The 25,523-nt window shown below is 53.3% G+C and overlaps 8 protein-coding genes across 8 annotated transcripts; 5 read left to right on the top strand and 3 right to left on the bottom strand.

Moving 5' to 3' along the window:
• Positions 1-1,973: 1,973 nt before the first annotated feature.
• PHACADRAFT_190964 (uncharacterized protein) lies at positions 1,974-3,955 on the top strand (the record flags this gene model as incomplete). Its single annotated transcript, XM_007391113.1, has 9 exons — positions 1,974-2,166; positions 2,313-2,361; positions 2,417-2,817; positions 2,865-3,101; positions 3,156-3,416; positions 3,492-3,511; positions 3,557-3,720; positions 3,773-3,809; positions 3,860-3,955. The coding sequence occupies 9 exons, from the start codon at positions 1,974-1,976 to the stop codon at positions 3,953-3,955; spliced, it is 1,458 nt and encodes a 485-aa protein (XP_007391175.1).
• A 222-nt stretch (positions 3,956-4,177) lies between these two features.
• Positions 4,178-5,425, bottom strand: PHACADRAFT_248618 (uncharacterized protein). The gene has a single exon (XM_007391112.1). It carries the CDS (start codon positions 5,403-5,405, stop codon positions 4,188-4,190), a length of 1,218 nt encoding a protein of 405 aa, XP_007391174.1. The 5' UTR covers positions 5,406-5,425; the 3' UTR covers positions 4,178-4,187.
• Positions 5,426-5,604: 179 nt separating this feature from the next.
• On the bottom strand, positions 5,605-7,216 carry PHACADRAFT_248617 (uncharacterized protein). The gene has a single exon (XM_007391111.1). It carries the CDS (start codon positions 7,132-7,134, stop codon positions 6,151-6,153), a length of 984 nt encoding a protein of 327 aa, XP_007391173.1. The 5' UTR covers positions 7,135-7,216; the 3' UTR covers positions 5,605-6,150.
• Positions 7,217-9,355: 2,139 nt separating this feature from the next.
• On the top strand, positions 9,356-14,753 carry PHACADRAFT_135672 (uncharacterized protein). The gene is made up of 16 exons (XM_007391110.1): positions 9,356-9,380; positions 9,435-9,626; positions 9,683-10,198; positions 10,254-10,361; positions 10,411-10,539; positions 10,592-10,736; positions 10,794-10,999; positions 11,050-11,286; positions 11,343-12,019; positions 12,070-12,574; positions 12,630-12,739; positions 12,790-13,037; positions 13,087-13,433; positions 13,486-13,652; positions 13,709-13,773; positions 13,824-14,753. Exons 2-16 carry the CDS (start codon positions 9,525-9,527, stop codon positions 13,880-13,882), a joined length of 3,621 nt encoding a protein of 1,206 aa, XP_007391172.1. The 5' UTR covers positions 9,356-9,380; positions 9,435-9,524; the 3' UTR covers positions 13,883-14,753.
• Positions 14,754-14,776: 23 nt separating this feature from the next.
• PHACADRAFT_248614 (uncharacterized protein) lies at positions 14,777-15,210 on the bottom strand. Its single transcript, XM_007391109.1, has one exon. The coding sequence runs from the start codon at positions 15,120-15,122 to the stop codon at positions 14,784-14,786; it is 339 nt and encodes a 112-aa protein (XP_007391171.1). The 5' UTR covers positions 15,123-15,210; the 3' UTR covers positions 14,777-14,783.
• A 2,477-nt stretch (positions 15,211-17,687) lies between these two features.
• Positions 17,688-19,131, top strand: PHACADRAFT_248612 (uncharacterized protein). Its single transcript, XM_007391108.1, has one exon. The coding sequence runs from the start codon at positions 18,024-18,026 to the stop codon at positions 18,837-18,839; it is 816 nt and encodes a 271-aa protein (XP_007391170.1). The 5' UTR covers positions 17,688-18,023; the 3' UTR covers positions 18,840-19,131.
• Positions 19,132-19,847: 716 nt separating this feature from the next.
• Positions 19,848-21,932, top strand: PHACADRAFT_157006 (uncharacterized protein; the record flags this gene model as incomplete). The annotated part of the gene is made up of 7 exons (XM_007391107.1): positions 19,848-20,023; positions 20,076-20,172; positions 20,235-20,271; positions 20,322-20,608; positions 20,662-20,782; positions 20,836-21,205; positions 21,263-21,932. The coding sequence occupies 7 exons, from the start codon at positions 19,848-19,850 to the stop codon at positions 21,930-21,932; spliced, it is 1,758 nt and encodes a 585-aa protein (XP_007391169.1).
• A 326-nt stretch (positions 21,933-22,258) lies between these two features.
• Positions 22,259-25,023, top strand: PHACADRAFT_204921 (uncharacterized protein). The gene is made up of 9 exons (XM_007391106.1): positions 22,259-22,846; positions 22,907-23,237; positions 23,289-23,539; positions 23,595-23,793; positions 23,852-24,014; positions 24,072-24,220; positions 24,277-24,379; positions 24,435-24,553; positions 24,606-25,023. Exons 1-9 carry the CDS (start codon positions 22,553-22,555, stop codon positions 24,710-24,712), a joined length of 1,716 nt encoding a protein of 571 aa, XP_007391168.1. The 5' UTR covers positions 22,259-22,552; the 3' UTR covers positions 24,713-25,023.
• Positions 25,024-25,523: the final 500 nt, after the last annotated feature.

Genomic DNA, 25,523 nt, shown 5'->3' with positions numbered 1-25,523 from the left:
AGAAGGCAATCCGATCTCTGTACTTTGAGCCACGAAAGAACCGGCGGCGCAGAGCTTCTCCACTGCCGTAGAGCGGCCGCTCCGATGACAGACTTGCAGTCATATATCCGTTCATGTCGATGTCTGCAAGAGTTGCGGTCTGCTGAGTACAAGTATCAACCGAGGGCCAGCTATAATCACGTACAGCCCGCCAGGTCTCTTCGTGGCAGCTATGAGCTGCGGGTTTCAGAAAGATTTTGCCAAAACCAACAGAGCGACAGCGAGAGAGGTGAACTGCGTGGAAGCTTCTGGTTCTGGGATCAAATTTGTGATTGGGAGTGAAGTTGATGTTCTGTGAAGTACGCGTAATGAAGGATGTTACCCTGTGCTGCAGAGCGTGAGCACATACGATACGTGGCGTGCATGCAGCCTCAAACATGAAGCCGTAGTGCCGAGATTCAGTCAAGCTTACAGAAATACGGCCATTGTATGCGCCCACAGACATCTACGGAAATTGATGGTCACTCAGTGTCTTCGTGAGAGCGTGTGACTGCCTGGTGCGAAGTCCAATTCTGAAGAGTGACAGGACGTCAGTAGCCTCATGGCACCTGGCGCGAACTTAACCCACCGACAACTGGCATTGCGGCCGTCAAATTTCTTCCTGGGAAAGTAGCCCGTTTCCGTCGCGCCTACTCAGTCGCAGCAAGCCCATTGCCTTTGTGGCTGTGGTCAGCCCAATTTCGACACCATTCCCGTCGGACGCCAAGCGAAGCTGCGAACGGAAGCATTCAAAGCTCTCAGCTGACGGCGTTAATTATTGCGTAGCAATTGAGCAATCGCTCGATACCCCGAGTAAGCTTGGAGGCAGGATCGACGCCGACTCGCTCTGAAAATCGCGCAGTGGACTCGTCGAACGCAGTATGAGACATCTTGAGCGTTTTCGTTAGGAAAACCAGTCTGGCAGTCGAACTTGACTCAGGTCGATGCGGGCGTGTAGATAGCTATGCTCTTCCAGATGGACCTGAAGATAGTTGCGATGCGTTGATAAGCTGAAGTTCGAAGAGGCACGTACTACGGCGTTCTAGGTTCAAAATGATCGCCAGGGTACTTGGACTGGCACGAGTTTTGCCACTTCTGCGAAACCTCAAACTGGAACCAAACAGCCTTAGCGGCGCGCTCAGACGGTGCGTACCTCTAGACGCAAAGCAGACGATCGCGGTGAGAAGTTCTGAGGACACGAGGCAGGAGAAGAAGAAGACATAGAAGCACTCGCTGGACCCACAAGTGATGCATGGGTGAGCTTCGCCAACGCGAGGCTCAGCGGAGTGCAGGGGACGCCGTTAGAGGCCATATGGGCCCTCCTTCTCGGCTCTGCAAATAGCTAGCTCCATGTGAGGCCAAAGGAGTGTATTTACGCGTTTTGTGGCATATACGGTCAATTTACAGCTGCAGCTGCAGCTAGGGGGCTTTCGGTGTGGACGAGCCCGCAAGTATCGACACCAAGGAGGTCCCAGCTTCAACCTAGAGCGTATCAGAGTCTTTCCGGGCATGTTGGTCGAGAATATTGTCGCGTGCCTTGATTACATCCGCCAGGTACGAGCACAGAGAGCGCAGATCATTGGGGAAGTGCAAACGCGGCGGTCGCAAAAAGTCGGATAGCACGTGGCACGACCAATGTTTCCAATAAACGGGCTTTGATGCGCCTTGGAGTCGATGCGCGATGCGCCTTATCCGCCCACTCATGCGACACAGCTTCAAGTGATCTCCGCCCGTCGCCGAGGTCCAGATAGTCTTGTAGGAAGCTCAATAATCCACGTTCGCCTGCGCACCTGTATCACCTCTTTACATCCCTCATATCCGCGCCCATGTGCTCGACTCTGCCGATAGACCACGTATACAGATCGCCGCCGCAGCGTCATCGTTCAGGGGGTATATAATTGAGTTCCAAGGTACTGCACCAGGATTCACGCTGTCCCTTCTATTCCGGGAGGATTATGGTGTTATTGAAGACTGTCGGACTGTCCTGGCTTGCTTTATGCATTGCGGTGCTCGGAGTGCCGCATGAGGGGCAGAGCTCGCAGAGTGTGCTGCAGCCAGGCGTTGCAGGATTCGATGCTTTGGACGGTGCGGTTCAACAGGGACAGGTATATGGTGTTGGTGAACGCATCGAGAGCTATGAGGTTACGTGTACGTACACATTGTCGCACATTCTATCGCCCGGGTACTGAACAGCACTGAGCGGACACGTTACAGTTAATCCTGCAAGACACCCTTCATACTCAAATTATTGGCTCAGAATAGTGGAGCCGAATATATGCGATCAGTCTGTGCAGCGGTATTCCGGATACCCCGACATCTCGAACGAAAACACCTCTTCTCCTGGTTCGTATCACCTTCACTTCCGCGCCAGCACAGACTGATGCTGCAATTGCAATAGGTTCTTCGAAGCCAGACATGATCCCGAGAACGCCCCTCTCATGCTCTGGCTGAATGGTGGCCCAGGCGCGAGAACGATTGCTTCGGGTTTGCTCTTCGAGCATGGGCCCTACTCTGTGCCTGTCGAGAGCATCACTATGAAAGTTAATAAGCACTCCTGGAACGAAAAGGTCAACATCATCTATCTCGACCAGCCCGTCGGCACGGGTTACTCGTATGGGTCCGCGACGACGCTGATGCTGGCGACGCTGGCGGAAGATGTCTACGCGTTCCTGCAGCTCTGGATGCACCGCTTCCCGCGCTACGCCGCACGTCCATTTCATCTTGCGGGCGAGAGCTGGAGTGGACACTATGTCCCACACATCGCGCACCTCATACACACCTCAAGAATGAGAAGATGGTGTACGCGCCGCGCCTAGGCCAGGTTCGGATCGACCTTGCATCGGTAGCCGTCGCGAACGGCCTCACGGACCCCGCGGCGCAGTTCGAGACGAACGTCGAGTACATGTGCGGCGGCGCACCGTACCCGCCGTTTCGGCCAGACGACCCACGCTGTGCGGCTTGGCGTGCAGCGACGCCAGTGTGCCTCAGCCTAGTGCGGTCATGTTACAAGTTCCCGAGTAACGCAACGTGCGACGCGGCCACCACGCACTGCTGGACAGTCATTCAGGGAGGACCGTTAGAAGGTATATTTTACCTTGTGTCCATCGTCTAGACAATGTACTTATATGATGGGCTAGCTGCAAAAAAGAATCCCTACGATCTCCGCAAGGAATGTCCTGAGGACCAGGCAGAGTCAATGTGCTATCCCGAGGTCACTGCAGGCGTCGCCTACCCGAACCAGACCTCGACGAAGCTTGCGCTTGGCGTCGATCCGGGGTTAGACTTCAAGGTTACTACCAACTACGACGTCAACCTAGCGTTTTACGCCTTAGGGCAGGCGATGTTGAACAGCCAGGGCTGCTGCCTTCGCTCGTCAACAGCGGGGTCCGGCTGCTTGCGTATGCGGGTGACGTAGGTGAGACTCGTCGCGCATATATTCGCCTACTTTGTCGATACTCACTGAATGTCCGTAGATGGAGTGTGCAACTATATGGTACGAGACGTCGGGAGACTTCTACTATTCCTAACGCTTTCGCAGGGCATTGAACGCTGGATGAGTCGACTCGAGCATGACTTCCACGCCGAGTTCGATCGTGCGCCGACTTTATCCTGGAAAATGGCCACAGGTGAGCATGCCGGAAACGTACGCGTCGCGGGACCAGGTGCGGGAAACGTGACTTTTGTTAGGATGTTCGAAGCAGGGTAAGACTTCCGGTTGAATTGTCTGAGCTCGAGTCTTGCTGATGTTGAACAGGCACCTGGCTCCGTACGACCAACCTGAGGCTTCGCTGGTAAGATTCTATGGTTATCACTGCGACACTGCTGACGTGTTGCTGTGCAGGATATGACAACTCGCTGGATCGACAACCGGCCTTTCTTCTGGTTATGTCTCTGGTCCAGCTATGCAAGATGTCACAAAGCGACCCTGCTCATCTGATATTGTTCCCACTCATAGGCGTTGATGTTTCACAAATGAGTTGCAGTATACCAGTGTGTCCTACATAAATTACCGACTGCATGATACACATGCATGAGGGAAGGCAAAGCCGAGTACGCTGACACGGTATAAAGGTCATATCCGAGGAGTGAGGTTCAGGGTGTCACTATCGTGCTACTCGAAGGCTGAAGATGGCATGGTCATTAGCACACTTTATATCACCTGAACATGGCTATACGCACCTTAAACCCTCCATATCCGGGAGCGGGTACGGATTCCTCAGCAGGCGGGCATATTTTACGGCTGTCGACCGCCCGCCAAGTTTGATGAGGCTCTTCACGAAATCGAACAGCTGGCCCTTGATGCACGCCTCGTGGAGTGCAAGTGGGTCCATGCCCGGTTTCGCGAAGAGCTGTGTGTACATTTCGTCGAGCATCTTCCTCTCTGCCGGACTCTTGCAGTTCGAAAAGCCGTAGTCGCACAAAACGGAGGGAGTGAGTGGCGGCAGCCCTTCGGCGTCAGGTTGCAAGGCGATGAGCTGGTCGACATACTGCTTCAGATCCCAGACCGACTTATTCACATGAGGGGTGCCCGACATCACGTCGCGGAACTGGGGAGAATTTCCAAGGGGGATATCGTAGCGGTCGAAGAGAGCAGAGATGGACGAGGTCTCATATGCGACACAAAACTCTTCAAAAGTGCAGCGGTTGAGGAGAGCGATATATAACCGTGCAATGTGCATCTCTTCGCCCATTGAGGACGATGCAACGAAGCCGAAGTGCAACCAAGCCAAAAGATCGGGGGATGGGTGCGCCTGCGAGAATAGCATCGTGTAAAAATGATGGCAAGCACGTCGCTCCTCTGAGAGCGCAGCAAGCTTGGCCTCGATCTCTTCGGTGGAGTCATGCGGGGATCCTCCCGTAGCGATCCATCCATTTCGCAGCATAGAGAGCGCACGATCCTTGGTCTTCCTTGTGACATCGTCCTCATCTGGAGGGGAACCGTCGAGAAGGTACTGGTGCTGCAGGAACCACGGGTAGTAGCCTCCTCTGGTGCGGGGAGGAAGTGCCTCGAATGTTGCTTTGATGCCCTCGATAAGCCGCCCCTCTCTCTGCCACAACCGGAGCTCCTTCTCTTTGACACCAGCGTAGAACAGTCCCTTGTACAAGCCGAGGAGCATGCTTCCGGACTCGCCATTCAGAAGTTTTTCCGCTTTATCGAAGCCGTAATCGATTCGCGTTTGTGCATCGACGGGTATTTCGTCGCCCCAAACAGAGCTGGAAAGATAATAGGCAGTGCTGATAGGCTGTCCGGACTTGCAGTTAAAGATATGACGCGGCCAGTGGTCCGTTTGACATGTTTTGCTGCAGTACCAGACCTTGCGACAGCCAGCACATCGTTTTGCATTGGGCGACTCTTCGTCGCACCAGGCACACGTATGCTCAACCATTTGAATCCACTGCACCATAGGGTATATCTAAGTAGGTGAAGGACAACATAGGCAGAGTATGTTGTTTACCTGCAAGCCCCAGAGATTCAGGTCGCGACGAAGGAGGATGGCGAGCGCAGAGCAAAGGTTAGGTTCACACGACGGCCGGCCTTGCAACCTGCGCCAGAGATTTAGGTTATGTCAAAGAAGCTTCGCTAAGGAGCATGTTGAGAGCGCGGAAAGCGTCGAAATAGACTCACAGACCGACATGCGCGAAATACTTAGCGTAGATGTTGGAGAATACAAGTACGGTACAGAGATATTGCCTTTGTCAAAGCGTGCCTCGAATACTAGAGTGAACACCAAATGCAAGCGATTACAGTGAAGGAGTCATATTTCAAACACGCGGTCAAAGGTATCTTCCAAATCATTCGCCCAAATGCGAGGCGCGACGTCAGGTAGCCAGTCGTGAAGTACGAGGTCTCGGCAGGGGAAGTCTTCCGGTACTCGGAAGTGCGTGCCGTCATCGAGAATGCAGTGTACTTGCAGCCTTCTGAGCCCAGAGAACTTCTCGTGAGCGAAGATAGGGCGAAGGTAGGAGATATTTGCAAACGAGGCGGCTCTAGGGGGCGGCCAATAAGGATGAGCACGGAATACAAGCGAGAGATCTTCCAGAGTGTTGTACGGGAGATGGCGGAGCAACGAGACATAAGTTGGAGCGGCAGTGACTGGCATGCGAAGCTGCAGCCTGCGCAGAGCCATATTCTCAGAGAGCTGCAGCGAAACTGGGCACCAGACGAGGAATCGACTCAGCTCGTATAGATGCAGCTGAGAGTAACTCACCATTCTCCCAATGCGAGCAACCGAAATCAAGAGCAAGCGTGTGTAGAGTTGCTCTATTTGCGTGGACGAGTTGCTCGGCAGCGCTAGCCATTTCCGCACCAAGTGGCAACTGAAGCCGCAAACAGCAAAGGGTGGTGAATGATACATGGCACACCCACGATGCCATAGCCTGTATATAGGAATAATTGCCATGACCAAACGGTACACTCAGGTCCAGAAGAGTCAGGTGGAGCTGAGGCTTGTACACTTTTATCGTCGAGACATCGACGTCTTGCATGAAAGTGATGCCCAGCAAGGACAAATCTCGGAGATGAGGAAAGCTAAGGAGCAAGTTGGAGAGCGACGAGAAAGACGGCAGATGAGCAGCGCATAGGGAAAATTTAGTGATGCTTTGCTGCACGGGGGCGAGGAATAGATGTATGTGGGCAAGTGCGTCCTGCTCCAAACGGTAGACGACGAGTGTATACAGCCTCCTGAGCATGGGGAAGAGAAGTGGCGTAGTATTCCTATCTCGCTCGCATAGCAGCTGCCCCGCCAATTTGAGTTCGCGGACGGCATCCCAGTTCGCCTTGTCATTCGCAAGGGTCTGCACGAACAGGTTGGCATCGTCTTCGGTCCTAAGCATAACGCGCTTGTACAGATGGTGGCGACTCCTGCGCAGAAAGACAGAGCATGTTGCAGCACACGCTAACAAAGCGTTGACGTCGTCGCAAAGTGAGTCGATGATAAGTTCCCAGAGTTCGAGGGGAAGGCCGTATTGGTCACTGGGTGAGAAGGATGATAACTTAGAAAGCTCTGGCGAACGTGCAGCCGCATCTAGACCTTGGGGGTGGATGATAAGCGGGCAGCGGTGCTGACCGAAGTCCCTGGTCAGCCACGCCACGAGGTTCTGAAAGGGGTAGACCATTGTTGACGATGCTGGATGACTTGCTAGAACATCCCCCGTCGTTTGGCTGTGTAGCACAGCTCAGAGAAAATTATGGACCCCAGCTGCACATACTCACCGCCTGCCTCTCTATGTACAAGGCCAGCTTGAAGATGGTCGTGCTCCGCAACGTATGACACCCCGGGATTTACCGAAAGCATGCCCAACGTGCCAATTAATATCCGCTGTACGTACCTCTGAAAGGCTACACCTCGACGCCCGCTATCCTGAAACGAGCTAGCAACGAGACATAGAGGCCTTGAAAAGCATTACTGTACGAGTTTGATTGGGAGCAACCAACCCCGGAGGCGTGACATCCAAGCTGCGCGAGCAACGGCGGGCGCCAAATGACCAAAAACAGTAATTTCGAGGATTTTAGGGGATTTGTGTTGAATTTATCTCGATTTTGGCCCAGATTTGATGCAAAGTTGACCCAAAAATTACAACTCCTGGGGAGGTCTGTGACGCGTGACGTTGCTCCCATTCAAACTCGTACAGTACTCGTCAATTCACTCATTTCAGTAGGACTGAAGGCCCTGAACTAGATTCACGAAAATGACACATTTTGTCACGGTTCTCGTGCCATCTCGATACCTGGGAAAGCGGCCAAACCGATGGTCACATTTATGGCTGGAGGTTACGCAGACAGTCGAGACAATCAGATTTTAGAGGGCCGTCCTACCATTGTTTAGAGCTACGAATACTAGTGAGATCCAACGATCCCAGTCACCCCAGATGCAGACGCTGCAGCCATGTAGGTACACATGAAAGCTGAAAGAATAATGAACCGGACACGGAAATTTGGACGTTTGAAGCGGCGAAGAAAGTCTACTCCCTTGGCGTGCCTCGTCTGGAACATTGAATGATTACAAGCTTTCTAAAATCTAGCGATGGCCGCAATATCACCAGATGCCACAATGACCGATTTGTCGACACTCACCTGAGACGGGAACGCGATCTCCAAATCAGCCTTCTCTGCGCACGGTGTACGATTTCGGTTGGGTTGCGGGTATGTAGCTCGATATTGCTCGCGCCTGCTGGCCCATCGTGAGCGCGTGAGCGCTTGTGTATTTAACGCGCACGTGATGGCTCATTTCGTGCACGCGTCGCCGTCGTTGATCTTTGCGACCAGCCCCGCCAGTACCTTTGACATCTCCCTTGAAGGGGGGTAATACGACCTCCCTATACTCAACACTCTTACTGTCACAATGCCTCCCCGTCGGTCGAGTAGAGCCCGAGCGTCGGTTGAGCCGCAGCCACCGCCATCAGCCCCACCCAGCAAGAGAAAACGCCCCTCTTCCGAGAATGAGCTCTCGACGGAGCTGCAGAGTACCAAGCCCGCTATTAAGAGCGGCACTCGTGACTCGCTTAGAGGTCGGGCTACGACGCGCAAGTCGTTGGAGGACGTGCGCGAATTAGAAGAAGAGCGCGACGAAGATGACTCTCCGCCTCCTGTCAAGAAAGCGAGATCATCCCTGGACAACGAAGATAAGGAGGATGAGGAAGAGAAAGAAGAGATGAAACCCAAGCCGAGCCGTGGACGAAGAGCTCCCGTCCGCAAGGCGTCCGCTTCCTCAGGCAAGAAGGGTGCCAAAGCTGCGGTGAAGGAGGAGGAAGACGATGAAGACGCGATCGTATCTGTCAAGTCAGAGTCCGAAGACGATGCACCTCGTCCCAAGGCACGCCGCTTGGCGAGAAAGGTCGCGGATTCTGACGACGACGACTTTCAAGATGACGACGTGCCGAAGCCAGCGCGCAAGGCTCGTGGCGGCTCTGTTTCGCGTACTGCTGCGCCCAAGGCTACTCGAGGACGGCGTGCAGCGGCGGTACCTCAATCCTCCGGACGACGTGGTACTCGCGCGTCCATCGCCCCAGAAGATGAAGATCTCGTTCCTTCACGAGCGCCATCTGAACCCAGGCCTGTCGACGATGGAAATGAGTCAGACGCGTTGTCCTATATTGAACGAGATGCACCGTCCAAGGCTCCGGCATCAACTCCAAAGAAGACACGCGTCCCGTTGCCAGTCGTCGAAGAGCCCGAAGAAGAAGAGCGGTCATTGCTTGACCCTAATATATCGCTCACGCCCATACGGTCCCCGAGAAAGTCGCAAGTGGCTCCTGTCGTGGAAGAATCCCAAGGGCCCAAATCGCGTCTGGTCATCCATAAGATAGCGTTGGTCAATTTCAAGAGCTACGCTGGACGACAAGAGATTGGACCATTTCACAAGGTACGCCGTTTCTCGCGGTGTATCAGTTAGATTCTAGCGTTTACTTTCGTCCAGTCATTCTCCTCGATTGTCGGTCCAAACGGCTCCGGGAAGTCGAACACGATCGACGCTCTGCTCTTTGTGTTCGGTTACCGAGCGTCAAAGATGCGACAAGGCAAGCTCTCCGAGCTCATTCACAATTCCGCCAGACATCCAGATCTCGAGGAGTGCAGCGTCGAAGTCCACTTCCGTGATATTACCGATCTAGTATGTGCCGAAAAAATTCCCTGTTTATACCTGAGTATACGCTGACTGATCCGCAGCCTGGCCCGGATGCTCTCGAAGTTGTTCCTGACTCCCAGCTTGTAATTGCGAGGACGGCGTACAAGAACAATTTGAGCAAGTACACCATCAATGGTCGCGCGAGCAACTACAAAGAAGTGCAGACTCTTCTGAAAGGCCGAGGAATCGACCTCGATCACAACCGTTTCCTCATTCTCCAGGGCGAAGTTGAGTCTATCGCACAGATGAAGCCCAAGGCGCCTTCAGAACATGAAGACGGTCTGCTTGAATACCTCGAGGACATCATTGGGACGTCACGCTTCAAGGTACCCATCGAGGAGGCGCTGCAGGAGATGGACAAGTACTCCGAGGAGCGTGTCGAGAAATTGAACCGCCTCAAGATCGTCGAGCGCGAACGCAACGCGCTCGAGAAGGAGAAAAAGGAAGCCGAAGACTATCTGCGGATGCAAAATGAGCACGTTCGTGCTCTGTCACGGCTATGGCAGTGGTACCTCTGGACCTGTCTAAAGAATGAGGAGATTATCAAGTCGAGGATCGTGAGTACCAGCAGTGGGGTTTGAAGTTCAGACTGGTGTTCACAGATTGCCATAGAATAAAGCCGAAGCCGAGCTCAAGGAGGAGACTGAGCGCAACAAGGATGATATAGAGCATCTCGAACTACTTCAGCAGAACTATGAGGAGCGTTGCAAGGCCTACGATGTACGTGATTATGCCCTGTCTACCCTGCTTAACGTTCATATCCTCCCAGGACGTTAAAGCTGCTCTTGCCGAGGCCATGAAGGATCTCGCAGGGCGCGAGAAAGAGCAGGTTAGCCTCGAGGAGCGACGCAAGCACGCCAAAACGAAGCTTAAGAAGCTACAGAAGTCCATGAACGATGTGAGAGGCGCACATAATGCCTCTCAGAGCCTTTGCTGACATACATCCGCAGGACGAGAAAGCGAAGGGTGAGGCAGGGCGTGCCATCGTCGATAATGATGAGAAGATGCAAAAAGAGCGTAAGAAGCTGGAGCAATTCGAGGCCCAGCTTGCCGAAGAGGAGAAGGTCCTCGAGCAGATTCGGGACAGCCTGAAGGGTAAACCATGAACCTCTATCCTAGGCATGTAAATCACAGCTAACATGCAATACACAGACAAGACTCAGGTTTATCACGACCAGATCGAGATTAAGCAGAAAGAGCTTCAGCCGTGGAATGTCAAGATCAACAAGAAGAAGGCCGAGGTTGATATTGCGACTAGCGAACGCGACATGTTGACCAAGAAAGCCGAAGAGGCGAAGCAGGCTAGTCAGGAAGCGCAGGCTACTCTGGATCAGTTGCGTGAGGACCAAGCTGCCAAGGTGCGCCTGCCTTCATTGTACCGGAGACAGAATTCTGATGTGGCCTCTAGAACAACGAGCTCAAGGAACTGAAGGACGAACGGTCTTCCAAGCTCCGGGAGCTCAGCGACGGGCAGAAGCGCCTGCAAGATATCCAGGCTCGTGGTCAGCAGCTGCGCAGCAAGGCGTCGGCATCACGTCAGAAGGCTGAGGAAGCCAAGGCATCGCAAGCTGCCAGCACCACTCAGAACAAGGTCCTCGACACGCTGACGAGGCTTCAACAGACCGGTCGTATCAGTGGCTTCCATGTAGGTGTTCCTTCTGTTGTAATATTTACCAGCTCTTACCCCTACCATTCTTGTAGGGGCGCTTGGGCAGCCTTGGAACCATCCCAGAACGATACGACATTGCGGTGTCGACCGCCTGTGGTGCCCTCAATAACATGGTTGTCGACCACGTAGAAGATGCTCAGGCTTGCATTGATTATCTGCGCAAGCAGAACGTCGGCCGCGCCTCTTTCATGGTCCTTGATAAGCTCTCCTCGCACGGCATAGATAAAATCTCAACTCCTGAGAACGTATCACGGCTGTTTGACCTCATCGCTCCGAAAGACCCCAAGTTTGCTCCTGCATTCCTGAAAGGTGTCGGTAATACCCTCGTTGCGAGCGATCTCGACCAAGCGAATCGCATCGCTTTCGGTGGACACCGCCGCTGGCGTGTTGTCACCCTCGCTGGGCAGCTCATTGATGCTTCTGGTACAATGTCCGGTGGTGGCACGCAGGTTAACCGAGGTGGTATGAGCTCGAAGCTCGCTGCAGACTCAGTCTCTCCGGAGACCCTTCGCGAGTACGAGAAGGAGAGCGAGGCGGCGCACAGAGAGCTGGACGCGATGCTCGCGAAATATAAGGAGATGGAGACCGACGTCGAGGCGCTCCAGAAGGCTGGGCCACAAATTGACATGGCTATCGAGAAAGTGAACCTCGATCTTCAGACGTTCACTCGCCGCATTGCCGACGCCGAGAAGCGTGTTCGTGGGCTTAGGCAAGCTGTTTCGCTCTTTGGTCTGGGCTGCTGAGCTGACTTTTTTCCAGGGGCAATACCAAACCGGACTCAGGCGACGTCGCTAGGATTTCCACCCTCGATGCACAGATCGAATTTGCTACGCAGGAGCTCGAAGGGCTCGAGGAGCGCACCGCTTCCATCGAAGCCGAAATCACGGCGCTAGAACAAAAGATTCTCGAGATCGGCGGTTCGCGTTTGCTTGCGCAGAAGTCTAAGGTTGACGGTATTCGACTACACCTCAACCTTGCGAATGACGAGATCACGAAGGCCGAAGTTGCAAAGAGCAAGGCCGAAAAGGATCTCGCAAAGCTGGAGAAGAGTCTGCGCTCAAACGGCGAAAGCTTCGAGCAAGTTCAGAGCAACCTTGACGAACTCGAGATATCTCTTGATGAGTGCAATGAATACCTCAACAATCTGAGGACAGAGGTTGAGCGAGCCCAAGAGATTGAGGAGAATCAGAAGGAGGATCTCGAGAAGCGCAAGCGAGAGCTGGAGGAGAAGGAAGAGGAGGTGGATGGCTTCAAGAAGAAGCAGGTTTGTTTCGATCATGCGGTTGATTCGTCAACTAATACTGAAAACGCGAGTACAGATGGAGCTGAAGCAGGTACTAGCTGATGCGAGGAAGGAAGCTGCGGAGAACGACAAGTACATTCAGCACTGGACTGCCGAGCACGATAAGCTTCATCTCGCCGATATCGAGTACGTAGAGTTTATGTACTGCGAAGTGAAACTTTCCTGACAGCTTACAGCGACGAGGACGAGGACGGAGAGGATGGAGAAGCTGAGGACAAGGACAAGGACAATCAGGAAGGCGATGGGCAAGCCAGCGAGACAGCTCAAGACGCTGAGGTCTCTGTCAAGGCCGAGGGCGAGGAACCCAGCCTGAATCAAGCACGCCGTTCACGCGCGAACCGGCATGAGCTGCAGATGTATACCGACGACGAGCTTGCGTCTTTCAGGAAACGTGAGCTCATTGCCAAGGCAGAGCTGCTCGATGGTAGGATAGGTTTCACGTCAGAGTCGTTATTTTACTTACAAGCGGACAGAGCAGCTCAAGTCCGCCAAGCCGAACCTCGGCGTGCTCAAGGACTATAAGAAGCGCGAAGAGGAGTTCTTACGCCGCGCTTCGGACCTTGAGGAGGTGACCAGGCTCCGTGACGAGCAGAAGCAGAAGTACGACGAGCTCCGGAAGCAGCGACTAGACGAGTTTATGTCTGGCTTCAGCACCATTTCGCTCAAGCTCAAGGAGATGTACCAGATGATCACTCTAGGAGGCAACGCCGAACTTGAGCTGGTCGACAGCATGGACCCGTTCTCGGAAGGCATCATTTTTAGCGTCATGCCGCCCAAGAAAAGCTGGAAGAATATCTCTAACTTGTCTGGTGGTGAGAAAGTTAGTTCCCACCGTCCTGCGTATGCTAGCTACCTGCTGACGGTCGTCGTAGACGTTAAGCTCTTTGGCTCTGGTCTTCGCCCTGCATGTCTACAAGCCCACTCCGCTATACTTCATGGACGAGATCGACGCAGCTCTTGACTTCCGTAACGTGTCTATCGTTGCCAATTACATCAAGGACCGTACGAAGAATGCACAGTTCATTATCATTTCCCTAAGGCAAGTATCATACGTTTTTCATGTATTGGCTACTGGTGTAATAAGTCTCCTACTAGGAACGACATGTTCGAACTTAGCCACCGTCTCATCGGGATCTACAAGACCTCGAACGTTACAAAGAGTGAGTCTACTCTGTCCAGCACCCCTTTAATACTGATCCAATTTCCTCAGGTATTTCCATTGACAATCGCCCCCTGGTCACCGCACCCGTCTCTACCGTTCCGTCTTAGAACTCGAACCCTTTCCATTTCTTGTTGTCATGATGCAGGATTATTTACTGTAGACTGAATTGTTGTATGTTACCCTGGCTTGAGTTATTGCTATTCTTCCGACGCACCGCGTCTCCGGGCTTGCCTGGGGTCTATGTACATTTGGATAATTTCACCAAGGACCATCCCCTTCCATTCGGTGATAGCGTTCTCCTTGACGTAGCCTGGTGGGAGGAGCAGCGCACTTGAATTGAGCCAGGGGTGCTGGAGTGCGTCTGTAGTTTTGAGTCTTCGTTCTGGAGGGTAGACGAGAAATCGGTGGACGAGGTCGAGTGCTGACTGAGCGGGTTCTGCTGGAGGGAAATGTCTCGTCTCTGAGGAGCGTGAAGCGCCATCGACCGCTTGGGGAAGATTCGGCAGGATGTTGCGCAGGTCGACTGAAGTGGTGTCGATGAAGGACACCTTGTTGGCATCCGGCAAGGTCTTGAAAGACTGACGAGCCAATTTTACTATATTAATTAAATATAGAAGTGAATCATTGCACTGACCGGCCAGTTCACTTCGTCTGGTGTCCCCCTTAGCTTGAATATGCTCCATGCCAGCCCGATAGATCCTCTCTCCGAGTTGAACAGTGAGTCCCTCCACCAGCTCCCCCGTCTATGCCAGAAGTCCTCCGGGGTGATGTGCGGCAGAAGCGGCGGAGGCGTCTCGCAGTCTAAAGCGTCCGAGAATCCGTCATCCGAGATGTCCTCGTCAGGTACGAAGCGGAGGGGCGTGAACAACTCGGCGCAGAGTGCGCCGAAGCTCCACAGGTCAACCGCGAATGGGTCGTAGTCTGTGGAGCCAAAAATGGTTTCAGGGGCGCGGTACGGGCTGTAATGAGGATAATTAGGAGGTGCTGTCTGTTGAAAAACGAGAGAGCTCACCCCGAACAGACATGAGGGCAGAGCGAGCCAGAAGGTTCAGGCCAGAGAGCCTCCATCGAAGGCGAGATTCGTGTATCTCGTGCAATCCCGAAATCGATTAACTTTGCACACCCGTCTGAAGCTATCAGAACGTTGCGAGGCTTGACGTCGCGATGAGCGATGGAGTTAACCGAGTCGTGCAGGTAGGCAAGTGCAGAACAGATTTGATATATGACAGATCGAGCGACAGTGGTGAACTCGGCTTCACCGAAAGGTGGACCCGGTACTGGGGCAGAATGGGGCGAGAAGCTTGGAGATTCCAAGAGATCGGATAGAGAGAGCTTTATGAAGGGCATCCAGAAGTGCAAAGAGCTCGTGGCGCGTTCGTATGTGCTCCCAACGAAATCAATGACCTACTAGACCTCATCAGAGTACTGCACAAACGTTATACTCAGGTACACATGCCCCTGGATGAGAAATGCGAGCTAGCAGTCGAGCTTCTTTCCGTATATCATGAGGCTGCTTCGAAAACTCCAAGAGGACTGAAGCGCTCTTGATAGCGACAGCCTTCCCTGGTATATGCGCAGAGTCTTTTCTGTGAACAGCACGGCTAACATATGCCACGGGACTCTCCGCCACGGTTTCCAGCGTGCTCTTATGGTGCATTGAGTAAGCCCAGACCTGCTAAGATACTGCGATAGCTAGCTTACGACGTCAAACACTTGATCCAGAGTAATCTCGACATCTTTTTCTTGAGTTTCCGTTGGGGTCAGTTTGCCGAGCCCCTTTGGCGGACTGTGACGTCCAAGATTGGGGATAGGGCTGTGCGGGCCAGTCGAGGGTGCTCTCATTGATGTCGCTGATTGAGGAACGGAGCGATTACTATTTTCGTAAAGAGTCGTCACCTGTTGGACCTAGATCTTTACCTTGATCTTTACCTTGACATGGGCAGAATTTCCGAGGCTTTTTTTGTCGCTCTTCTCAGTGTATCGCGAAGTAGTAGAGACGCACGCCTAAAAGAGGAAGGCGAAGCCTCCGAAACCACTGGCATGGTGGCGTTGAGGGTGCGGGTGACGACTATTTTCGACTTGCGGCTACAAAACATTGCAACGAATGGGTCACAACAGGTAGCATGGGACTTGAAATTACGAATAGGTATACGAATACAGCGGGCGATCACTATTTTGTCCGAAAATAGGCACAAGAATAGATACCCTATTTTCCTTAGGAATATTTGAACTCCTCTCACACTCAAAAAAAGTAAAATACAGTAACACACCTTTTCGTGCTGCAAATAGCACTGCTTATACCCAGGAGAAGTGTTCAGCTCTTTTTGTGAAAAGTATCATATATATTTCTGGACCTCTTTTTGCACAAAAGAGGAACTAATTCGTCTCGTGGCGTTGGAAGTACCACATCGGCGCCTCGTCCTCCGGGAGCTGCAGCTGCTCTCGCATCAACTCCAAAACCTCTTTCTCATCGTCTTCTTCTAGCTCCTTATACCACTTAGTGTGGTTGATGTATAAGCTTGCGCAATACAGATTGTCGGGGTGGATAATAAGACGAAGCTTCAGTCTCGTGCGAACGTAATCTTAACCCTAACCTGAGGAGAAATGCTTTTTGCTCAGCCCACCCTCTGTTTGGCCGCTGATAGACTGCTAGGGCTGGCATAAGCAAACTTAACCTGTCTACCACATGCATTATCTTATGTGAAGGAGATGCAAGCACAGCTAGAAGGCTGCGCAAATATACTGCGGAGTCCTCGGCCGCAAGCGCCTGCAAGCCGGCAAGCCGCGGCAAGATTCATGACTAAGTCGAACCGCCGCGTCTTGCGTCTTACCGCTATCCAACTCTACCACTACGCTAAATCTCATAATCCACAGTCTTTGCCTTATATTTAAAACTTTCTACATTCGTCTATACCGTGACGCACACCAACAGTCTACAATTTCCAAAGGCTTCGCGATGCCGCTCGACGTCGCGGGCACCCGACAATTTGTAAGGTTAATGGTCAAGCCACGTCCGGTACGACATGATTTGGATCCTATAGTTCTCTCTTCTGAAATTCTACGTCAGAGCTTACGCTCGCTCCATTTAGCGCGAGAGGTTCCAAGCCGTCAACGAATGCACTTCGGTACGTGATCTCCTTTGACGCAAGCGAAGCGCTGCCACTAAGACCAATGCAGGCTATGCATGCATTCAAAAGACATGTATACTTGTTTTACGCTGGCTTAGTTAATTTGCTGAATGTCCTGTTATTCAGCCCACACAGACAATCGCATTCTTGTAACGAAGACTACCACAACTATTACGACTCCCGATGATGACGTTGTAGGTTCGTCTGCTGTTGCCCTAGTGCAGCCCCTTACGTTATCTTTGATGTAGATGATGGAAAACAAGGCTGGTCCGTACAATGAGTCGTCTTTGGAGATCATTGAAGAGAGCAGAAACTGCTCTGGTACAGAGGTGCGTCAGCCCGCCGACCCATAAGGCGGGCGAGTACTGACATAGTGTCAGACAACTACATCTAACTCGGGTGATCAATGCATTACCGACTTTGATGGCCTGCGATGGAGCTTCGATGAAAGCCCTCAGGTGACGCCACCTCAACCTTTGCGATCCTACAGACACAGAAAGGCAAGATCTATCAGCGAGGCCGAGCTGTTCGTACTCGTTCGTGATATATGCGCCCATTCATGTCAGCTTTCAAACGTTGAGGCCTGCAGATAAAAGAGAGAGATGTTACGGCCACACGCAACTTTCACACTTGGCCCGACACAGTCTCGAGAGGTATCGAATCGACTTTACTTTCTTCTGGCGACTCTTACGATTCGGTGCCGCGAACCTCTCGACCAGAGTTACGCCGAGTGCCACAGAGGGTAAGTTGCAGCTGGTGATGTCTGACCTAGACCTAAACGCCGTTTCATGCGTAGGTTGAGCTGGTCGCCTTCAGCGAAGACTCCATCAACTTCGGGAGTTGCTTTAGGGCCTGTTCAACATTCCGCAGGACGCTCGTGCCGGGAGCAAACCAAGTTCTGCAAGCTGTGGATCGGACTACTGGTGTCGTGTTCGAGCGAGTATGTCAAGGAGGCCAACGCATTCCCGAAGACGTTCAGCTCTCCGGCTCTGGGTGCTCGAACAATTTGTCTTTTCAGCTGGTTCCCTCAGCCTGGCTCCCGACGATTGCGACGTCACACTGCGCAGGGGATATGAATATACAATGTCCATCCATGATACTCACACTGCCTACGCCAGTAATGCCTCAGTCGCCTGTCTTTGTTCCTCAGTCTCCAATCACGGTATCCAAATTCTTCGAAGCGCTGGACCCTCCACCGAATGAAGCGCCTGAAGCTCAAATACGCTCTCTGGTCTCTTCGGCACCGCACCTGGCATCTTGTGGCGAGTGCGGCCTTTTTGAGTTCGAGAAAGGCCTCCAGTGCCGCGACTGTGATCAGCAATGGCTCGCCTGCAAGGTCTGGTATCGCGCACAAGACGGTGGGCGGCGGCGCTGGCTCACGGCGCCGTACATCCGGCCGGGCGAGAGCAATGCGCGCAACAGAGCCCTGATGCATGAAGTTGGTGTGCCAGGGTGCTATGCCGATATGCCAGGGGCGGACGACGCCACGAGCACTGACGTCGTGTCTGTGCGCAGATTGCCCAGGCTTCAGCGTGCCAGGCGCTTCGTCCGCGCCAAGGCTATACGCGCCAGGGGCATACTCCGCGCAACAGTATCCTCTGTCTCCGCGAAAGGCAACAGCAGGGTTTCTCTCGGAAGAAAGGCCTTCCCACCGCTTCGACGATCTCTCAAGACGACTGTGACTGCGCTCGGGCTGGCGCGCCTCTGGACGACGCTCGCTATCGCTCGGCGGTCTCACGCGCACGACAAGTCCGATATACACGGCACCTGTAGCGACACCGTGGGCTGCTGCGCAGCGCATCCGAACTCCCCTCTAGCGGTCCTGCGTGGCGCGACGGAACGGTCCCCGCGTTCTGGTAGCGGCTGGTTGAATGGCGCTTATCTGGCCCAAGCCGGAGGATCGCTCGGACTGGGCTGGCTTGTACCTCTGCTCTGATTGGCTGCGGACCTCTAATGTCTAGCGACCCCATGCTGTCATCGGTCACGTTATAGAGCTCATCTCCTGAAATACCTCTCTGGCGACCAGTTACGGCAATGCGGCGCATCCTCTGACTCGGACCCACCTCGTCGTCACACCTTCGAAGACTTATGCCGTTGTAACACCTCATATTATTCTTAGCAAGAATAGATTTGTTCTCCCTTTGGATTTGGCGCCACATGTGCATAGAGAGAGCATGGATGTACGGGACGCCTCGTTTAGCGATGTTATTCACGGACACACGATGCTGATGAATGGGCCGTGTTATCCCTTGAGTGTCTCGTAAGTCTGAGCCCACACGTTGTGGACCTAGCGAAACGTGAAACGAATGAAAAAAAAAAAATTAAGAGTGTTAAGTCGGATCTGCCGCCTCGGCTGTGTCATTGTGTGAGCACAGCAGCTCCCGTTAATACACACCTTCCAATCGTCACTGGTGAAGTCCGCACAGATAAACGCTAGGGCTGCCGCTCTCAAGCGGAGTACAAATATTTCCAAGTCGTGTACGAACATCTGCTACTTGTATTTCCCGCGGATCTAAATCTTTTTGGCTGCACAGAAAAGGGAAACCGTAGTACAAATAGAGTAAATATGCGATAAGATGAGATCTGAAGAGGGTCCATATCGTTACCCCGTGCCGCCGCAGTCTCCTTGCAGCGATTTGCTCCTCGTGTTGCTCAGTAGCATCCACAGTCTGCGGACCAAGATGCGACACCTGCAGCATTTGCTGGATAATGCGTCTCAATGCCCTGCCGGCGATTTTCGGGTGACCCGGATCGACGGGCGCCAGTTGAGCGTCGGGGCCCCACATTGCCATTTCTGGGGGCTGGGTGGTGGCCAGAGCAGAGGGCCGTACCAAACTTTCGTTCTCGCTCGTCCGCTCCTCTGGTTCTTCCCCCTCGCCGTCTCTTTTACCTCCAGCCCTCATGCATCTCGTCCTGCCCTCTCCTCGCCCCTCGCCCACAGGCCATGCCCCCTGATCCTCAGGCCCTCGCCCCCGACGCCGCTGGCATCGACAAAGTGCCCCTGATGTCCCGGACACGCCAGGTGCTCGCGCGCATGCGCCGCGCAACGAACGCAGTATTTGAACACGCAGCCAGTCACACAGGTGTGGGAATCGTTTGTGCCGTCGCCTACTTTGACCCGTATGTACCTGTGCTGTCACCGGAGGACCGGCTGTACTGACCTCGCCGGCAGCGGCAACTGGGGCGTCGACCTACAAGCGGGCTCGCAATACGGCTACAAACTACTCTTCGTCGTGCTGTTGTCGGGAATATTCGCTGTATTTTTACAGGTGTGTGTTCGGATCGATGGCAAACGTCCGGACGGCGGCGTATTGACGGGGACTTTTGTCAGATTCTGGCCTCTCGCTTGGGGTGCGTCACAGGTCTCGGTAAGTGAGTGAGTATACACCGGTTGATTGCCTACTTATCGCCGGCACAGATCTTGCCTCCCACTGTCGACTTCTGCTCCATTCGCGCTCTAAACATACCCTACTGTACCGCTGGGCACTGCTATACCCACTCTATGTACTATCCGAAATCGCTATAATCGCCACAGACCTCGCCGAACTCCTGGGCTCAGCTATCGCATTGACACTTTTGTTCCCCAAGCTTCCGTTATGGGCCGGCGTACTCATCACTGCCTCTGACGTATTCATACTCTTGGCTTTGAAGGACCCACTTGGTGGAAAGCCCGTTAGGCTGTTTGAGATCATCATTGGTGCAATGGTAAGCACACTACATGTCATTTCTGCGGATAAACCCAACTTGTTTTGCTGCAGGTCTTTACCGTGCTAGTGTGCATGGCCATCATCATTTCACAAGTCAACGTCGACTGGGGCCAGGCGTTTGATGGCTTTATTCCATCAAATTCTCTGTTCAAGTCTGGAGCGTTGTATACCTGTAGGTACCCGCGTATATGTGCGTCGAAACGTGTCTAACGACAGCCTCTTCAGCTATTGGTATCATCGGCGCCACCGTCATGCCACACAGCATCTTTCTTGGCTCAGCGCTATCCACTCAGGACCGTATATCCAAGCACGACAAGCTTCCACGCATCGAAACAGGCGACACCGGTACGACACTTGTTCTACACACGTTGAAGGCAAAATTAAGTCTGCCGCCGCCCCACGAGATGTTTCGTCAACTCAAGAAGACTTTCCGCGAAACTTTTCGTCTCGTACCGATCGGAGAGCTCTCCTCAGATCCAAAGTCACATGCAGGACGAGATAACAACACTTATACCTTTGTGAGGGCGCATATATACCACGGTATGATTGACATTACGCTCAGCCTGCTGGGTCTCGCTGTCGTCATCAACGCCTTGTATGTTTCTTCTCTCTTGTTCTCAGCGTAATGTCACCTGACTTCTTCACATAACAGAATCCTCATTCTGGCAGGCGCCGTCTTTTATTACGGCGCTGGCAAAAGTTCGGGCGGTCCAGCAAGCCTCTTCGACGCGTATGATCTGTTGAAACGTATCGTCGGGCAGGGCGCCGCGACGCTTTTCGCACTCGCACTTCTCGCCTCGGGCCAAAGCTCGTCGATCATCGCGACGATGGCGGGCCAGGTTGTCTCCGAGGGCTTCCTCCGCTGGCGCGTCTCGCCCATCCTCCGGCGCGTGCTCACGCGCGCTATCGGGCTGGTGCCATCGATGGCCGTCGCGATCGCCGCAGGGCGCGGCGGCGTCGACACGATGCTTGTCGCGTCACAGGTGGCGCTCAGCATTGTGCTTCCGTTCATCGTCTTCCCCCTGCTGTATTTTACCGGCTCGCGCGGCATCATGACCGTCAAGAAGGTGCAGCCTGAGACGGAGGACGAACAGGAACCGGATAAAGTGGATAAGGCGGACAATATGACTGAGCCGCAGCTACAGCTAGAGAACGATGATGTTCCAAACAGCGCGTCGTCACCAAAAGACGTCGAGGCCGCAGTGGAGACGGTCGACTATTCGAACAATAAACTCGTCGCTACCCTCGGCTGGCTAATCTGGATCCTTATTGTTGTGGCTAACGTGTATGCAATTATCAGCCTTGGGTTAGGTCAGTCTTAGGGCTGAACGGTGATCGTGCATTTAGAGGTACCGAACAAAAGGACTCGTACCGCGACACTTATTAAGCTAGCGGCGTATATTCTGTATTCGTATTACCCACTCACAGCCTTGTACTTACATAGGATGTATCATACAGTAATTAATATTGTAGTTCTTCTCTCGGTTATGCTTTCGTTGCTGAATTTGAGAGGTGCAAGTGGTCAAGGACTCATAGTCGAAGCAACATTTACGGCTTCGAAATTGTGCCAGCCGAGCGCCACAATGCCCCGGCGATCGGATCAAACTCAAGGACTCCGTTTCCGGAGAATCACCAAATGAGCGTCCATGCCGCGCCTCAAGTCCACCGCCAGGGTGTGATACTCGCGCTGAAACACCCCACGCGGCGGGGCTAGCGGTATACCGTGGAACAGGCTCCACATGAAAGCAAGGTGGAGGCTCGGCCGCACAGAGAACCGACATGACGCCTCCGAGTCGCCGGCGCCGGGTCCGCTTCCGATGCCAACATTGTAGAACATGTATCATGTCCAGCGACTGCATTTGATTGCGGGAGAGTGGAGGGAAATATAACTGCAGTAAGCCCAGCCTTTATCTCCCTGTACTCCCCATCGTCCTCTACACCCATGTCTGTCCAGCTGTCACGGTTTTCGTCATGCTACCCGTCAATTCCAGTTAGCAGGGAATCCTATTACTCGTTTGTCTTCGCACGCGATATTTTCAGCGACAACCATCCGTTCACCATCAATGGCCAAACCGGCGCGATCATCACCCGCAGGCAGCTCAGAGAGAGCTCTCTTCGGCTAGCGCATGGCCTGCGTAACGCCGGCAATGTCGGTCTGCATCCGTTGGCGAAGGGGTCGACGGCGATGTTATTAAGCCCTACCACGGACCTGTACATGGTCGTGCAATTTGCTATGGTGAGCAGACGTGTGGACTGATTAGAGGTGCGCTTGCTGAGAGTCCTCCGAGTCTGGCAGGCTGCAGCGGGCATAGCATGTGTCCTTGCAGATCCTGCTTTCTCGAAACATGAGCTCGCACACGCGATTACCGTCAGCGACACAGAACATATTCTGGCGCATCCGTCGGCGATGCCGCTCGCGCTCGAGACGTTGCGGTCCCTGGGGTACTCAGAGGACGAGATCAAGCGACGTGTCATCATCGTAGCTCCAAACAGCGAGGTGCCGTCCGAGTATAGAACCGGCTCGTGGATCAATTTGGACAGACTCGATTGCACACCGGTGCCCTGCATTCCAGAACGCTTCGACGACGATGCGTCAGAGGCAACTACGCTCATCTATTTCAGCTCAGGTACAATCTCTGCGTTACTTACTGGGCATGACTGACTGCAAACGACGGCAGGCACCACGGGCCTAAGCAAGGGCGTCGAGCTCTCGCACAGGAATGTTGTCGCAAGCATCACCCAACTGGTCTCTGTCGATCTGTACAACGCGACAAACCGCGACGTAACGATCACCGGCATCCCGCTCTTCCACGTCCTGGGTGGCCTATATCTCGTCATGTTCTCGCTATTCAAGGGAGTTCCGGTCGTACTCCTCCCGCGCTTTGTGCCTGATGAGTATTTGGCCTGCATTGAGAAGTATAGGGTGTCGGTGCGTACCCGCATATGTGCTCCCTCTCTGGGATGCTCAGCACGAGGCATCATAGACCATTATCACTGCACCGCCCGTGCTCCTCCTTTTGACGAACCACCCGCTTGTGGACAAGTATGACCTTTCCTCGCTCCGCAGGCTCGGCATTGGCGCTGCGCCTGTGTCCGCAGAGATGATGCTTGCATGTAAGGCGCGCTTCGCGCGGCGCGGCTGGCACCTCGAGGTCGGTCAGGGGTACGGCATGACGGAGCTCAGTGCGTCCTGCATCGTTTGCTTTTCCAAACCATGCTGACAATAGTCTGCATGCTGCAGGTGGTGTGGCCACGCATATTCCTCTCGAAGAGATAGAGGGGCGCCCAACGAGCATTGGGATCATCTTCCCAAACTGTGAAATGCGTATTGTCGACGAGGAGTCAAAGGACGTGCCCGTCGGTACGCCCGGCGAGCTCTGGATAAGGAGCCCCGCAGTCATGAAGTACGTTGCATGTATGAGTGAATGGGCAGCTTGGGCGCTCATCAGATTGCTCCGCAGGGGATACGCAAAGAACCCGAACGCGACGGCGGAGACAATCACGCCGGATGGATGGCTCAGAACAGGGGATGTTGCAATAGCCGACAAGGACGGCTTCCTATCAATCACGGACCGCATTAAAGAACTCATCAAGTATAAGGGTTTCCAAGGTCTGTACGTCTACTCAGGGGTCAGAGCAGCTCTTCCTGATCAGTAGATCCCCCAGTCGCGCCCGCAGAACTCGAAGGCATCCTCAATTCGCACCCAGATGTGAGCGATTGCGCAGTGATCGGCGTGCACTCGAAAGAGGAGGCTACTGAGCTGCCCAAGTATGCTTTTAATGCTTCTATTATACAAACCAATAGATCTAACGTAATATTCCAGAGCATACATCGTCCCTCGAGATGCCAAGCATCTTTCGTCCCCCGACAGAGAAAGCTTTATTTGGGGCATGCACGCATGGCTCTCGACGCGCGTTGCAGCGTACAAACGCCTACGTGGAGGCGAGTGCTACTGCACGTTATCTTTGTCTTTCGGACGCTGATAAGGCCACAGGTATCGCACTGATCAATGAGATACCGAAAAGCGCGTCAGGCAAGATCTTAAGGCGCGTGTTGCGCAAAACGGAAGAGATGCGCCAGCCGGTTGTTGCAATGCTGTAATATATGGCGTTTTCATTCGTCTTTACAACACGCTACGCGATCTTGGAGGAGCGGACGTGTGCCATATGTGTGCATGTTACGATGGGAGGGTTTGCGGCGGGTGTGGGACTCGCCACATGTACACTTGAATTTCTCAACGGCTCGTCCGTGACACCCAGATCAGACAACACACCAGAAAATCTTCATAGAGACATGAGGGATACCGTCAACTCAACGTGATATTAAATCATACCAGTATCCTTGTACTACGGACAGTGCCCTCAACCGAGCAGGCAGCTTCAGATGCTTCTGCGGTGATCAATTGGAACTAGTAAACACATATTTAGAGTTTATAACATAGTTTTATGTTATTAACATGTGAAAAACACGTTTCTCACTTGTTTATAATGTGTATTTGATGTGATGTGAGAAACTGTTAATAACGGCAGTGCGAAGCAGCTCCGAGAGAACCCTTGCTTTACACACACGCAAGAAATTTGGGCGAGTTTCTCACCGTATACTATAATGCAGAAGCCGTTGAGCAAGTGAATGTGCAAGCTGCCTTCGTTTTCGATTCACCGCCCGATGGTGAACCATGCCTTCATAGTCGCACTCAACCGGTTCTCTCTGCTTCACTACGCTTATCCTGGCACAGTTACCCAGAGAGATGGAGGAGCAGCTAGGGACAAAGGCAGAGAGCAGGCCTTGATCTGAACATACCTGACATAGCCTCCACCGATGCCCGACACACCTCAGGTTGTCTATTGGACTCATCAACTCATTCTTTCCCCTGACTGAGAGATTTCGTCGTCTTCCCTGAAGCACTGTCTCG

The sequence above is a fragment of the Phanerochaete carnosa genome (assembly GCF_000300595.1).
Source record: "Phanerochaete carnosa HHB-10118-sp unplaced genomic scaffold PHACAscaffold_1, whole genome shotgun sequence".
Taxonomy (NCBI): Eukaryota; Fungi; Basidiomycota; class Agaricomycetes; order Polyporales; family Phanerochaetaceae; genus Phanerochaete; species Phanerochaete carnosa.
Note: the sequence above shows the minus strand (reverse complement) of the source record. Positions and strands in the feature narration are given on the sequence as shown.

Coding starts and splice junctions, on each gene's coding strand:
- PHACADRAFT_248618 (XM_007391112.1), bottom strand. CDS start 5,405: ATGGTTGAGCATACGTGTGCCTGGTGCGACGAAGAGTCGCCCAATGCA.
- PHACADRAFT_248617 (XM_007391111.1), bottom strand. CDS start 7,134: ATGGTCTACCCCTTTCAGAACCTCGTGGCGTGGCTGACCAGGGACTTC.
- PHACADRAFT_135672 (XM_007391110.1), top strand. CDS start 9,525: ATGCGACAAGGCAAGCTCTCCGAGCTCATTCACAATTCCGCCAGACAT. Junction 10,362..10,410: donor AGCGTTGCAAGGCCTACGAT/GTACGTGATTAT, acceptor ATATCCTCCCAG/GACGTTAAAGCTGCTCTTGC. Junction 13,038..13,086: donor CAAGGCAGAGCTGCTCGATG/GTAGGATAGGTT, acceptor ACAAGCGGACAG/AGCAGCTCAAGTCCGCCAAG.
- PHACADRAFT_248614 (XM_007391109.1), bottom strand. CDS start 15,122: ATGCCCTTCATAAAGCTCTCTCTATCCGATCTCTTGGAATCTCCAAGC.
- PHACADRAFT_248612 (XM_007391108.1), top strand. CDS start 18,024: ATGCCTCAGTCGCCTGTCTTTGTTCCTCAGTCTCCAATCACGGTATCC.
- PHACADRAFT_204921 (XM_007391106.1), top strand. CDS start 22,553: ATGTCTGTCCAGCTGTCACGGTTTTCGTCATGCTACCCGTCAATTCCA. Junction 23,540..23,594: donor TTGAGAAGTATAGGGTGTCG/GTGCGTACCCGC, acceptor GAGGCATCATAG/ACCATTATCACTGCACCGCC. Junction 24,015..24,071: donor AGGAGCCCCGCAGTCATGAA/GTACGTTGCATG, acceptor ATTGCTCCGCAG/GGGATACGCAAAGAACCCGA.